The sequence below is a fragment of the Nycticebus coucang genome, chromosome 8, assembly GCF_027406575.1.
Source record: "Nycticebus coucang isolate mNycCou1 chromosome 8, mNycCou1.pri, whole genome shotgun sequence".
Lineage (NCBI taxonomy): Eukaryota > Metazoa > Chordata > Mammalia > Primates > Lorisidae > Nycticebus > Nycticebus coucang.
The window spans coordinates 5,698,199-5,712,833 of NC_069787.1; the positions used below are offsets into that span (position 1 = coordinate 5,698,199).

The 14,635-nt window shown below is 50.5% G+C and overlaps 1 protein-coding gene across 1 annotated transcript in view; it reads left to right on the forward strand.

The window, feature by feature from the left end:
- The first annotated feature begins 3,992 nt into the window (after positions 1 to 3,992).
- Positions 3,993 to 14,635, forward strand: part of FGD5 (FYVE, RhoGEF and PH domain containing 5) — a 140,506-nt gene continuing 129,863 nt past the window's right edge. Inside the window, exons 1-2 of the mRNA XM_053598601.1 lie at positions 3,993 to 4,310; positions 11,577 to 14,232. Of these exons, the coding sequence (XP_053454576.1) occupies positions 4,298 to 4,310; positions 11,577 to 14,232 (2,669 nt within the window). The 5' untranslated portion in view covers positions 3,993 to 4,297. The remainder of the gene's footprint in view (positions 4,311 to 11,576; positions 14,233 to 14,635) is intronic.

Here is a 14,635-nt window from a genome sequence, read left to right on the forward strand (position 1 = left end):
CTGAGCCAAATATACCTGTCTCCCCACCCACCTTTGTAGCACAGGAAGGGATAGGCGGCTGTGCTAAGACACCATCCACCCCGGCAGGGGTCTGGCTTAGATTTGTTCTCCCTGGAGCCAGGAAGGCAACTCAATTACTTTTCAGGAAAGATAAGCCCCAACGACATCGTGGCACTGTAGGGTGAGCAGTCCCAGGCTGCAGGGACCTTGAGGTCAGCAGCCGAGGAGACTGCAGGGCCAGGGTAATTTCCTTTTTAATAGCATGCATTTAATCCCTGGTGACAAAAGTTATACTTTGTGGAAAACCACAGTGGGACCCTGCCATAGGAGTAGGAAGCAAAGGTGACGCCAAGGTGGCCCGGGTGGGAAACCAATCCTTGATTGTCATCCCCTTCTGAGTGGAGGCAGGAAGCAGTGCCCAGGCCACCTCCCACATTACCCTCCCCCTCCACACCCCGCTCATTCCGTTATAAACATGGTGCTCAATAAGTGCTCTTTCTTGTCCCTCTCATGCTCTGATTGTGGAGTTTGTGTGCCCCACTCCCTGGTGAGTTTAGTTTGTTTGTAAATATCCTCTGAGCACCAAGTGTGTACTAGACATTACGTAACGAGTGCGTATTGAGCGCCTCCTTTATACCTAGCTGAATAACCTCATTTAGTGAGCAGACACTATTATCACTTCCACTCGAGGGTGGGGGGCAGAGAGCCGAAGGAAATAAGACAGCCAGTCCCAGAACCAGGGAGCACTTCCCACCACTTACTAGCTATGGATTTCTGGGCAGGTACCTTAGCCTCCCTGTGCTGTGGCAGCCTCACCTGCAGCACGACAGGAACAATGCCTACCTCCTGAGTTTGTTGAGAGGACTGAGGGAGTTAATATATGTGCAACACTTGCTAAGTGCACAAAATAAGCACTCAGCAAATACTAGCTACCATGATTTGCGCATGGGGAAACTGAGGCTCAGTGACTCACTTGAGGTCACACCCAGGTTAATGTGGGTCATTACCACCATGTTCTACTGCCTGTCTGGGAGGCTTGGTAATGGGCACTCTCATGTGAGCTCATAAGAGCCTGGGGTCCTTTTTTGTTTCTGGAAAATGAGGCTACATCCAGCTTTGGTGCTGGCTTAACACTTTGTGGAGGCTCCAGGCAGGTGGGAATAGAGAGCTGAAGTTCAGCAGTTTGGATCTGAAGTTGGCATAAATCTGAGCCATGTGCAGGGAGGTAATGAGCCCAGATTGACTAAGGATAATAAAAAGATGAGAAATATTTGCTTATTTGGAGAACCATGGTGTGTATTATGCATATGCATGAGTGACAGGTGTGAGCCAGGGAACTTTGTCCAAAGGGAGGTCTTAAAGGGTCTAGTGTCATCTCCACAGCAGGGGTCTAAAGGCACCTTAGGGGTGGTGTAATAATAGGAACACTAGCCAGGAGTCAGGTCTGTTTCCCCCCTTGGCTTTCTCAGCAGGCCTGTGAGCTCTGGAGGCCATGGTGATAAGTCTGGCCTGCTCACCCAGTCCCTAGCCTGAAGCCTGGCACTGAGTAAGCACTTTATGCATTTTTGTTAAATGAATGAATGAGCACATGAAGGAAGGAAGAAAGGCCTGGGATTCTGGGCAAATGTGATATATGGCAAACAGCACGGGCCTTGGGAGACAGACAGACCTAGGTCCAGCTCTGAGTCTTGACTAAGTATCTCATTTTTCCATCTCCTGGTTTTCTCGTCTGTAAAATGGGGGCATTGATACGAATCACTTTACGTTGTTGTGAGAGTAGCAGATAAAGGGTAGAGCACAGAGAAAGTGCTCAGTAGATGTTAGTGATCAGCACTTGTCATCACTGTCATTACTGTCTGCTGTTGCTGTGACAGCCTTGCCATCTGGCTGAGGTACTGGACATTCAAGTTCCTTTTATCCCAAGTTCCCCAGGCTCTGATGCTGGCTATTCCTTGGATATGTAGAAGCGGGTGACAGCACCCTTCCTTCCCACCCCCACAATTCTCACAGACATGGGCTGGTTTATCACCTTGAGGTTGCCAGGAGCTGCCAGCCATTCTAACCATCCAAAGTAGACAGAAAGAGAGAGAGAGGGGAAAGTAAAAAGAAGAAAGAAAGCGGGGGGAAAGAGGGAAAGCCTGCTCAGGGATGCCCGATACTTGCTGATATCCGCCTTAGAAGTGTCATGTCCCCCACCCTGACAGGCTCCTGCAGAAAAGTGGGAAGAGGCTCTTGCCATTAAAGGGCAAAGCAAGAGGCTGTAACCATCTGACAAGTAGCAAATGGGTGAATGGTATGTGAATCCTGGCTGGGTGGTGTTTCCAACTGTGAATCGGAAATAGAATACCTCATTTATAGAATACACACGTTAAAGGCTTGAAATGGGCTCCGCACCCGTAGTACCGTAGTTATGGTGCCAGCCACGTACACCAAGGGTGGCGGGTTTGAACCCAGCCCCGGCCAACTAAACAAGTGCAACAAAAAAATAGACGGGCATTGTGGCAGGCGCCTATAGTCCCAGCTACTTGGGAGGCTGAGGCAAGATAATTGTTTAAGCCCAAGAATTTTGAGGTTGCTGTGAGCTGTGATGCCATAGCACTCTACCAAAGGTGACATTGTGAGACTCTATCTCTAAAAAAAAAGAAAAAAAAAAGGTTCGAAACAGTAATAATGATGCTCATTATCCCCACATGTCCATAGCCTTTGTAGGTATTTACATTCATTGTCCCTGACTTCAGTGAGCGGCTGGGGCTTAGTTCCCTAAGTGCAGCTACTACCATCGGCAAGAGGTATCTATAAAGCCCATGGTTTTTCATGCTCATTTTTTCTTACTAGGAAGATCAAACAAAGGAACTTCAATTCATAGCCCATCACTCCACACCACTTTGTGGCTTCAACTATACAAGTTCAGACCTGTGGTTTTTCCCAGCTGGCCTTGGTGCTAAGATAATTTTTAAGTAGACTTTCTGAGCCTCCAATCCCAAATTCAACAGGAGTGGAACGGGCTTAGCAAAGCACTTAGGGCTCTTCCTGTCTTCCCTTCTCCTTTGCCCAGGCCCCGCAGCAGAGAGTAACAGTGGTGGTGGATTTAATTATCTGAGCCTCCCTCAACTGCTCTGCCCTGGGTGGGGGGTGGGGGGGTGTCCTAGCTTATTGTTTTTACTACTAATTCCAGAAACAAGCTCCATTTCTTAAAAAAACATATTTTCTTTTGGCATCAAATGCTGAAGCAATTCATCCACTTGCTCATCTATACCCACCTTTAAACACAGACCTCACCCACTTTCTCTAACACCAGCTCCATCACCCATGTGGCCTCCATCATCTCCACTGACTCACTTGACTCCATCACTCCACCACTTCCATCATTTCTCAACTGCACCAGCTCTATCACCTCCACCACTCCCACCACATCACCTATCTCTACCACTTCTACACCCCATCACCTCAGAGGAGCCCACCATCTCTACCACTTCCATGACCGCCACTTCATCTAGCAAGTCCACTATCTCCAACTCTCCCCAAACCACAAAGTCCATTATGTCCTCCCTCTACATCATGACTTCCACAACTACTTTTTTTTTTTTTTTTGCAGTTTTTGGCCGGGGCTGCATTTGAACCCGCCACCTCCAGCACATGGGGCCGGTGCCCTACTCCTTTGAGCCACAGGCACCGCCCACAACTACTCTCACCACCTCTCTGTCTGCCTCTGCCACCCTCTACCTCCTCTGTTCCTACTACCTTCCTCACCTCTGACCATTTCTACTGCCTCACCACCCTACCATCCCCATCCCCTCCTGCCACACCTCCACGCCTGGACCCTCGGCTCCCTCGATCCCTGACGGAGCAAGGAAAAAAAAAAAGAAAGAAAAAAAAAAGCCTTCCTCTTCGGGAGCAGGAGGAAACGTCTAGGAGGGGGCGGGGGCGCGGCAGCGGCCAGAGAGCAGCGCGCAGCGCGCGGAGCCCGGAGCCGCCAGCAGACGCGACGCCGCGCGCTGTCCCCGCCGCCACCCCTACGCCGCGCGTCCACCCCCTGCCCTCGGCCGCTGCCCGCCCCCGGAGGCTCGCGCCCCGCGCCCCCGCTTGCCTCGCGCTCTGCACCGGGTCGCCAGCGAAGGCGACGCGGCGCTGCCCGGGCCCCGCCCAGCCCGGAGGCTCGCGCCCCGCGCCCCACTGGCCGTGCGCGCCGGGGGCGGGGCGGGCGCTCGGGGGTGCGGGCCCCGCGGGGCGGCCATGGAGTGAGGCTGCGCGCGACTCGCGCTCGGACCCACGGACCGACCCGCGCACCGACGGGAAAATGAACAGAGCAGGTAGGAGGCTCCGCGCGACCTGGAGCTCCGAGGGACGCGCGCGAGGGGTCCCGGCCAGGTGCTCCAAGTTGGAGCTCGCTGGGCGCTGGGCGCGAGCTGCTGCGGACCCCCAGACCTGCCGACGCGACTCGGCTGCGGGTGGACCAGGGGCGGGCCCGGGACACCTTCGTGGAGGAGGCTGAGAACGGGGGCCCCTGTCCGAATCGCCCCGCCTCAGGGACGCCCCCTCAGCCTGGGCCAGGCCGCGCCCTGGCGGTGTCCGCCTTTATCCCACATCCCTCTCCCACCGCGGTCCCCACAATGAAGGCCCCTTCTGCAACGGAGGAAGACTCCCGTTTCGCAAAAGCCACCTGGTCGCGCCTCCGAGCCCCTAACCCGCTCCACCCTCCGGGGTACCCGGCAGGCCCTTAATCGCCCACGGGGCCGTCTGGAGTTCTCCCCAACACGGGTCTCCCCGGTGATTCAGTGGTCGGCTCCCCCTTAAGATGAAATTCCGCCTCCCTTCGCTCTCCCCAGTCCTGAGGCTTGGAGCTCACTCTTCGGTTGAGATTAAAAAGCCGGAATTATTCCCCCTGTAGCTACCCCTCTCCCGAAGCACCCTGGCCTGAGGCCGCCTTTGTGCCTCCCCTAGAGACCGAATGCCAAGGGGACACTCATTTCCGTGGCTAAACCGCTCTGCTCCCCAGGCGTCCCCACCCCCCAATACCCCCATATGTTCCTGTTCTGTGAATTTAGCTCTTCCAGCTCGTCCCGTCAGTTCAGGGATTCTATGAAATCAGAATGTGTTTGAAAAGAAATCTTAGTGATCCCCCAAAGGAATGCCATTTAACAGATTTAGAAAGTGAGATTCAGAGATGGGCGGTGCCTGGAACCCAGTCACCGGGATTCCCAATTCCATCTATGGGGAGGGTAGAAAGTTCCCTCAAAGAGATTTGCAAGAGAACAATCCCAGCTAACTTCATCTGCCTGCCAAGGAGCGGTCACCACTCTATTTTCTTTTTCTTGTAGAATTTAGGAGACGGCAGCCCCCTTCCCGACCAACACCCTTGTCCAAAGCCATACTCCAAAACACACATCCCTAAAGAAACAGGAAGCCACCATTTTGGCTGTCTTGGAACCATATCCTGCTGGTCTGTGTGTGTTGTGTTTTTTTTTTTTTCTTTTAAAAATCTTTTTAATGAAAAAAGTCATTGTCTTAGAAGGGAGGTACAGGCAGGAGATATTGGGCTGAACTGATCCTGACAAAGGATTGGGATTGTGGCAGCCAGTTTTCCTGTGTCCAGGCCCTGTTCTTGCTGGGCATATGGACACCTGGGCAATTAAGAATGTGGGTCACAGAATTGGGTGGCAGGCGGGGCAAGGAGTCCAATTTGTGGGAGTGGAAGTGGCTGGAACAGGGTCCCAGAGCACAGCCAGCCACTGCTTGGAGAAAGAAGATTGACTCCTGCCTGTGCTGGCGTGGCCTGACAGAGCCAGGCTAGCTTTTTCCTACACTCCTAATAAAACTTGCTTTATAACAATGGTGAGAGAGTTTCCAGTTTTCTCACGTTTTCCTGCATGAAGCTTGGGCAAGCCCTCCCTTCTGTGAGAATCTGAGAGATGGAATGAATTGGAATAAATTTAGAGGCAGGTTTTGTCCCAGGAAATCCTAGCAGTTGCCCCTCTTAAATTTAACTATCCTGTAATTTGTCTCCAGGGTAAATCTGGTTACTTTTTCAGTGTGATGACAGTGATGACTTCTGTGTTCCATGGTCTGAATTTCCTGATCATGTGGCACAATGGTTCCCTGCCTCCGTGGGACCGAATCTCAGCACCATCGTAGACTTAGCTCTGTGACCTTGAGCAGGTTACTTAACTTCACTGTGCCTCATTATCTTTATCTGAAAAATAGGAATAATGTTTGTTGTTGAGTTCTTAGGATTAAATAAAATAAAATCGATAAGGTGCTTAGAATAGTGTCTGTCACGTATGTGACCAATAAATACCAGCTAATGTTTATTGGGTGCTGACTGTGAATCAGGTACTGCTTTTCAGTGTTTTACTTGTATCAATTTATTTAGTTTTCTCTCGGTAACCTTATGAGATAAGTACTATTCCTATCCCCATTTCATAGATGGGAAAACTGAGGTACAGAGATTTATTGAAGGGGCTGAGACAAGATTGAAGCACAGATTGTTTAGCTGCCTGAGATCTTGGTTTTATATCCAGTGCCGAACACATAGTGGGTGTGTAGCAGCCCTATGAAAAAGGGTGTATTTCTTAATTTTATCACGAAGGAGACTGAGGCTTAACGAGGCAAAGTGGCGTGGATCACACGCCCGTGCACAGCAGAGCTGGGATGGGAGCCCAGGTCTGCCCGAGCTGGAGCCCACCCCTTCTATTCCCTCCTGTGTGTCTCCCTCCTCCGTGCTCTGTTGTGGATCACTGGACTAGCTCCACAGCAGCCTAATTAGAAATCACTAGGCTTGGCTTGGACATTCCAGGCACCCTGGAATGAAAAGTTAAATTAAGATGCAATTGGAAGGTGAAATTGTTAAGATAATTACTCTTGCAACATATGGTTATGAGAGTTCTAGGGGGAGTATAGTGAACGGCAGCTGAAACAGACTTGGGAACTGAAAATGGGAATGTCAGGGCATCGTAAAAAGAGCCCTGAGTTTAAAAGATGTGGCCAGCCAGAGCAAACCAGACTGACTGTTTGGTCCAGTCCCCTCATTCTACAGATGAGACAACTGAGGCACATCAGGGGAAGGGAATTGCCCAAGGTCATACCTCCGGTTAATGGCAGAAGGAGGAGAAGGGACCAGGGCTCCTGACTCCTCATCCAGTGCTCCTCTCAGTAGCCTTTCTAATTGAACTTCTGCATAACTGACAAGGGAGCCGCAAGCATGCATGTGTGAGTGACAGATATTTAATTAAAATATAGAGAGAAAATATAAACTGGTACCAGGAGGCTGGTTTTAGATGATTTCTATCACCAGAAGCTGTTCGAAATCTCTTCCTCCCATCATTGTGGTTCCCCACTCCCTCCTTATCTCTTGGCATGTTCTGCATTTGAGTCATCCTCAGGCATGGCCAGGGAGTCCTGGGCATTAGTAACTCAGGGTAGGGAGGGAATAACCCCTGAGTTCTGTGATACAGAGAGAGACAAAGGACTCCAGAGGCGCTCAGGAGACCCCAGAGGGCTATACCTGTGCTGGATTCTGGAAAGTTAACCTCAAGGAGGTCTGATTTAGCCTGTAATTCCCCCACCCCCCGCCACCATACCCTAAGGCTCAGCAAACTGGACTCTATCCAGCTCCCAAAGAGCTTTGCATTTACCTGCCACCAGCCAGTCTCTGCAGAAGCTGTTCCCTTGACATGAAAGGCACTATCTCCAGTCACTTTTTCAGTTGTGAAAATTGACCCCGTCCGTCCTTCCGTATGCACTCAGTACTCTTCTCTTGCCTGAGTCTTCTCCAGGTAGAATTGGTCTGAGACATCGGGGGCTGCATCTGGTTTCTTTTGTGACCAGGGATGGGCAGGAGGGAACTGGATGCTTCACACTCTCTTGATTTTTTTTTTTTTTTGCACTCTGCTTAGCCTCTGCTGGCTGGAGCCATCAGGACTCCCCCCTTGGCCCTATTCTCTTCTCTGTTCATGCTCATGCCTTAAATTCCATCTCCACGATGGCTGCCTCCCGCCAGACCTCTCCCCAGAACCAAAGCCCACTTGCCATCTCCACCTAGGCCTGTAACAGGTAACTTGTATTTGACATATGCAAAGTGAAATTGTAGCTTTCCCTCCCCAACACCTGCCATTTTCCCCATTCTTACTTAACCTTTCTTGTTGCTCAGAGTAAAACCTTAGCGTCATTCTCATGTCCAAACCGCCAGCAGATCCCCTCAGCTCTACCTTCGTATTTGGTCTCTGACTCCTTTGCACCCCAGCCTGCTCTGAGGCTCCATCACCTCCTCACAGGTCTGCCAGCTTCCTTCCTCGCCATTTCGGTTTACTTCAGCATATTAGCTGGAGTGTGCATGTCGTCCTGCTCAAACCCCTGCAGTGGCCTCTCACATCACTCTGAGTCAAAGCCTGAGTCCTCTCATGGTCTATAAGGCTCTGCATAATCCGCACCCTCCCCTCTGGTCTCCTCTGCTTCTCTCTCTCCCTCACTCACTCTCGTGTCCTCTAGCTTGGTCACTTTATTTAAAATTGCCCCTCCCAACTCCTAATCTTTCTCCATAGACCTTATTGTCATCAAATTTACGCTGCGTAATGTACTTACCTTTTTTCCTGCAGATTTCCCTCACCTCCCAGTATATGTAATCCCCAAGGGCAGAGCCTTGTTTTACTTATGATGTGTCCAAAGAATCTAGATGAGGCCCTGCTATATAGTTGGTGTTCAATAAATATTTATTTAATGTTATTAGACTGCAGGAAATTGAATGGGAGCAGATTAAAGATAGCCTACCAATGGTGGGCCCTGAGCTTCTAAGCCCTGGACCCAGCCTGATATAATTTCTTACTTGAGTAGCTGTCCCTGGTCTCACAGGCCTCAGTTTCCCCTTCATTTTAGCCTTCTGCATTACTAGATGCTGGGATCTCTGAGTCTGCACTGTGGAGGGAATGCTCTGTGGCAGCAAGGTGGAGGCAGAGGGTCCAGTGACAGGACCTAGGGCAGGAAAGCCAGGTTCTAGGTGGACTTGCTTACCCTCTCTGTGCCTCAGTTTCTTCATCTCCAGTGAAGGGTCAGACAAGGCCTCTGATTCAGAGTAGAGGCAAGTGAAGAACTGTGTATTCCAGAGCTGAGAGCAGAGGTGGCCACTGAGTCCTTGTCATTCCTAGAGACTCCTGTGGGAAAGGCATTTTCTTGCAGAATCACGCCTCAGACACCTACTGTAACCTTTCCTGAGAAGACAGTGCCCACAGATCAATAGCTTGATTGGATGAAAAATGGGGTGGGGGGAGGAGCAATGTAGCCAGGGTGATAGTTATTTTTCTTGGCCCGTCTGTCACTGTTATGTCTCATGGCACACATGTGAAATGCCACCTGTTAAGGTTGAGAAATGGGAGTCCCCACCCCCAAGGAATAATTTCATGCCAACTCCTAACATCAGAAAATGAGAGCTTGAAGCTAATACTACATAATGCATGTATATTTTCATGTGGAATAAAACATACCAGGAGATTTGGGGTAGGCAAAGATTGACTTTATTTGGACAATAAGAGCTACTGTCTATTGAGTATAGGCCTGCTATTAAGAACTTTTACTGTGGGGTGGCGCCTGTGGCTCAGCGGGTAGGGCGCCGGTCCCATATGCCAGAGGTGGCGGGTTCAAACCCAGCCCCGGCCAAATTAAAAAAAAAAAAAAAAAGAACTTTTACTGTATATCTTTTAATCTTTATAACAACTACTTGAGGGTAGGTGCTGTGTCACACCCATTTTACGGATGAGGAAACTGAGGCAGACAACCAAGTCCATTAGACTTATGTGAATGAATAGAATCTGGAGTATATGGACTTTGTAATCTGGTATTATTGCTATGCCAAGCCTTTTTTATTTCCTCTGGGGCCTCTGCTGAATTGCACATGGTTCTACCAGCCTGGGGCAGATGAAATAAATGTTTGCTTCAGATGTATTGAAATTAAGTTGCCAATGGGACAGTCTCATGGAGATGTCTAAAAGCACTTGAAGAGCTGAGCTAGAAAGCATCATAGCAGCCAGCCACATGTGGCCAGTGAGCGCTTGAAATGTGTCTGGTATGAATTGAGATGTGTTGCAAAAGTAAAATATATGCTATGTTGAGAAGACTTGGTATGAAAATCAGAACTTCAAAGATCTAATAGATTTTATGTAGTGATTACATATTGAAATGATAAATTTGGGTATATTGAGTTGAATAAAATATAAAATTAAAATTACATTCACCTTTTTATACTTTTTAATATGGCTATGAGGAAATTAAAAATTACATGTATACTGACCTGCGTGGCTCACATGATATTACTATTGAACAGCTCTGGATTAGAGACAACTGCTGTTAACGTGCTACAGGGATGTAGCTGAACATAAGGTGCCTGGGGAAAGAAGAGCATCTTCCTTCCTGTCATGAGCCAGGCTGGCATTTTGAGGCCATCCTGTGTCATACTCGAGCCTTGTCAAAAATGGAACTGGGAGATGAGACCAGGCTAAAAGAGAAACATGAGGGTCCTAACCCACGGGCCGTGGGATCCAGGCAGTACTTCTGGATGGGGATGTTAGGACAGAATTGCATTCCTGAAAAGCTCTTTCTGCCCACAGCGTGGAAGTGGGTGTAGGGAGTCTGGCAAGAGGCAAGGAGGCCAGGGAGGAGGCATGGAAGGGCTTAGAGCAGAGAGATGCCGAATTTGGAAGTTGGCACTACTCCTTCAACCCTTCCCCTTGTCCCAGTCCTTTCCATCCTGGAAAAGGTAGCTGAAATGTCATCTTCTCCAAGAGGTCCTCCCTGGGCATGGCAGCCCACATCTCCCTAATTCCTGTTGCGTGTGGAGTCTGCACCCCTTCCTCAACATTCACAAGGAAGGAAATCTTTTGCAAATATCCATGTTGGCAAATACCATATAATTTTGCCCATGAAATTTGGGTGCAGGGCTGGCTGGGCGCAATCTTGAATCATGTAGATTTCAGATGGAACTCTCAACAGTATCAGGCATCATTGTTTCAGGACCTTGGTGTGTTATTCATGACGGGATGAGATAATGGCTGTCCAGTCATGACATTCCCAGGGTCTGTGGCCCTATCTTCCACTTGTTCTGACTCGGTTATGGGTACTCACAGGGGTAATTCTTTTCTGCAGTGTTACTGCATGCGGATAGCCAGTATCCAGTGAATTAGCTGTAGGAGGAAAGGAAACTCCTTGAGGACATCAGGGATGGTGATCTTCAGGGTCAGCCTTTTCTCATGGTCACTTGGCACATCGAAAGTGTTTAATGAATAGCTGTTGGATGAATGAATTTAATGATCTGGATACTTTAATTGAGGAGCACAGGATACTTTTTCAGTTCATTTTCGTTGGGTGGACAGCAGTTAGAGGACAGGTCTTTTTAATGTTTACTGGGAGATCAAGGGTTTCTAAAGGTTGTAGAGGGGATAAGCTTAAAACAAAACATAGCAGATAGGGTTCACATGGGTTGGGGAAACCATCTCCAGTGTTCCCTTACAAATGGTAATGTAGGTGACTCTGGATGGAAATCAAATTAATTGTACTTTTATCCCCTTCTCCTTTTCTCTGTTTTTGTCCTTTAGATTCACCAAAACCACCCCTTGCTCCCAAGCCCAAGACGACCAGTCCACTCACACCAAGGACTGCACCCAAATTCCCATCGTCATCCAGGCCTGATAGTCTTCACAGCCCAAACTCCATGTTCAGGGGACCAAAACCCCCCATTGCTCCTAAGCCCAGGCTGGCTGCCCCCAGCGAGTGGAGAGCCAGTGTGTATGTGAACAATAGCGTGAACAAATGCAGCAATGGGAGGCTGCTTTACGTAGACAGGGGGCTTGATGAAGGGCACCGGCCTAACCTGGAGTGCTTGGAGTCAGAGACAGACGAGGATTACATCGTGGCCCCCAAGGCCCCGCTGAGTGCGGACGAGCCCAAAGATGGAGGCTATGCAGAGAACGCAGGCATGGTGCCTCCGGATGCTTCTGGGGAAGAAGAAGAGGAACATGAGGAGAGAGGCGAGGCAGGTGGCATGGAGGGGGCAGGAGCTGGTGAGAACTCAGCTGCCCCGGCTGACGGGGTGCTGAGCAGGGAAGGTGAGGAAGATGTAGACCACACTCCTGAAAACGGGCAAGAGGGCTGTGACAATGATCCGGGGACAGAGGAGCAGGTGTCCACAAGTGAGGAGGAAGAGAAGCTGGTGAAGGAACACAACGCGTACAACCTGGAGGGCAGGGATGGAGAGAATGGTTTTCACGGCAATATAATCCTAACTTTCGCTGATGTAGGGGACCCAGCAACCCCTGGTGAGGAGCCTGAGCCTCTCAAAGCCGCCACGGAGGTAGAGGAGGATGGTGAGGAAGGCTGTGTCAACACCGAAGCAGGGGGGACAGATGAGGGCGTGGATCCAGACACTGAACAGAATGCTGACCAGGCCAGTGAGGAGCCCCCTGAGAATGAGGAATTAGCCTCAGGTGTCCAGGAGGCAGAGACAGGCCCAGGTGACCCTGAAATCTCTGAGGAGGAATGTGAAGACATCACAGGTGGTGGGGACCAGGTTGACCAGGATGAGCCGTCTGAGCATGATGATGAAACCAACCATGAAGAAATAGCAGCAGCCTCCCAAGCGGTGGTAGGAGACCCTCATGACAGCGAGGACCCAGCACAGGACCAGCCTGCCGAGGAGAACTGCCAGATCGTACCTTTTGAGAGTGACTGTCTTGATGACTTGGTGACTTCACTCACAGGAAGCCCTTACGAGTTCTTCCCAACTGAGAGCACCTCTTTTTGTAGCGAGAGCTATTCTCCTCTTTCTGAGTCAGCAAAAGGCTTAGAATCAGAGCAGGAACCAAAGTCAGGGGTCTGTGCCGGAACGTTCCCTGGCCGGCAGGACTCCCTACAGGGTGGAGCTGAGGAAGGCCCCTTTGTCCCTGATGTAGTGGTCATGCCAGAGGAGGAGGATGCTGCAGATGACTCGCTTACCAACCCCTACGTGATGGGAGTTGGCCTGATGTGCCAGGCTGACCCTGGAGAAGAAGAGCAGTCTGAGACGCAGGCTTCAGCAGATGTTCTCAGTGGATATGCTACAAAGGAAGATGTGAACGCTGATGCCGAGGGCGGCCTGGCCCCCACTGACAGGAAGAACGTTGTCACAAGGGCCCGGCCCCACTCTGGAAAGGTAGCAGGCTATGTCCCAGAAACTGTCCCTGAAGAAACCGGACCGGAAGCTGGCTCATCTGCCACGGGCATCAGAGGTGCCCCTGAGGATGCAAGGAAGACGGTTTTGTCGTTGGAGGGAAAGCCCCTGGAAGCCAGCAGGGCCTTGCCAGCAAAGCCCAGAGCCTTCACCTTATACCCTCGGTCATTCTCGGTGGAAGGTCGAGAGATCCCGGTTTCTGTGTACCGGGAGCCAGAGGGATCCGGGTTAGACGACCACAGGATGAAAAGGAAAGAGGACAACCTTTCTCTGCCATGTGTGATCGGCTCTTCTGAGAGTTTCTCCCAGAGAAACCACCTTCCATCCAGCGGCACGTCAACACCATCTTCTGTGGTAGACATTCCGCCCCCTTTTGATCTGGCCTGCATCACCAAGAAGCCCATCACAAAGAGTTCTCCCTCGCTCCTGATTGAGAGTGACTCCCCAGACAAGCACACCAAGAAGAAGAAGTCATCCTTTAAGCGGTTCCTGGCACTGACGTTTAAAAAGAAGACGGAGAACAAAGTCCATGTGGACGTTAACGTGTCTTCCTCCAGGTCCTCTTCAGAATCCAGCTACCACGGGCCTTCCAGGATTCTGGAAATTGACCGGAGAAGCCTCAGTAACTCCCCTCAGCTTAAGTCTCGGACTGGGAAGCTCCGGGCTTCTGAATCCCCCTCCTCCCTCATCTTTTACAGAGACGGCAAGAGGAAAGGGGTGCCCTTCAGCAGGACAGTGTCTAGAGTGGAGTCCTTTGAAGATCGCTCCCGGCCACCCTTTCTGCCCTTGCCGCTGACCAAGCCACGGTCCATTTCATTCCCCAATGCTGACACTTCAGACTATGAGAACATTCCAGCCATGAACTCGGACTATGAAAATATCCAGATTCCACCCCGGAGGCCTGCAAGGGCAGGCACGTTTACGAAGCTGTTTGAAGATCAGAGCAGAGCCCTATCCACAGCAAACGAAAATGATGGCTATGTGGACATGAGCAGCTTCAATACCTTTGAGAGCAAACAGCAGAGCACAGACCTGGAAGCAGAAAGGTACTGTGAAATTATATTTCTTTTCTTGTTTGGCAAATGTAGCTATTCCAGAGGCAGCTTAGGTGTGGGGCGGGGTGGATAGACGGATGGTGCCTGCTTTTTAGCCTCAGGCTCTATTTTTTTTTTTTTATGGCCCTCAGTAGAGTGCCGTGGCCTCACACAGCTCACAGCAACCTCCAACTCCTGAGCTTAAGCGATTCTCTTGCCTCAGCCTCCCGAGTAGCTGGGACTACAGGCGCCTGCCACAACGCCCGGCTATTTTTTGGTTGCAATTTGGCTGGGGCCGGGTTTGAACCTGCCACCCTCCGTATATGGGGCTGGCGCCTTACCGACTGAGCCACAGGCACCACCCCTCAGGCTCTATTTTTTTTGCAGGTGTGTGAGTTGAGGTGCGTGGCTTTGC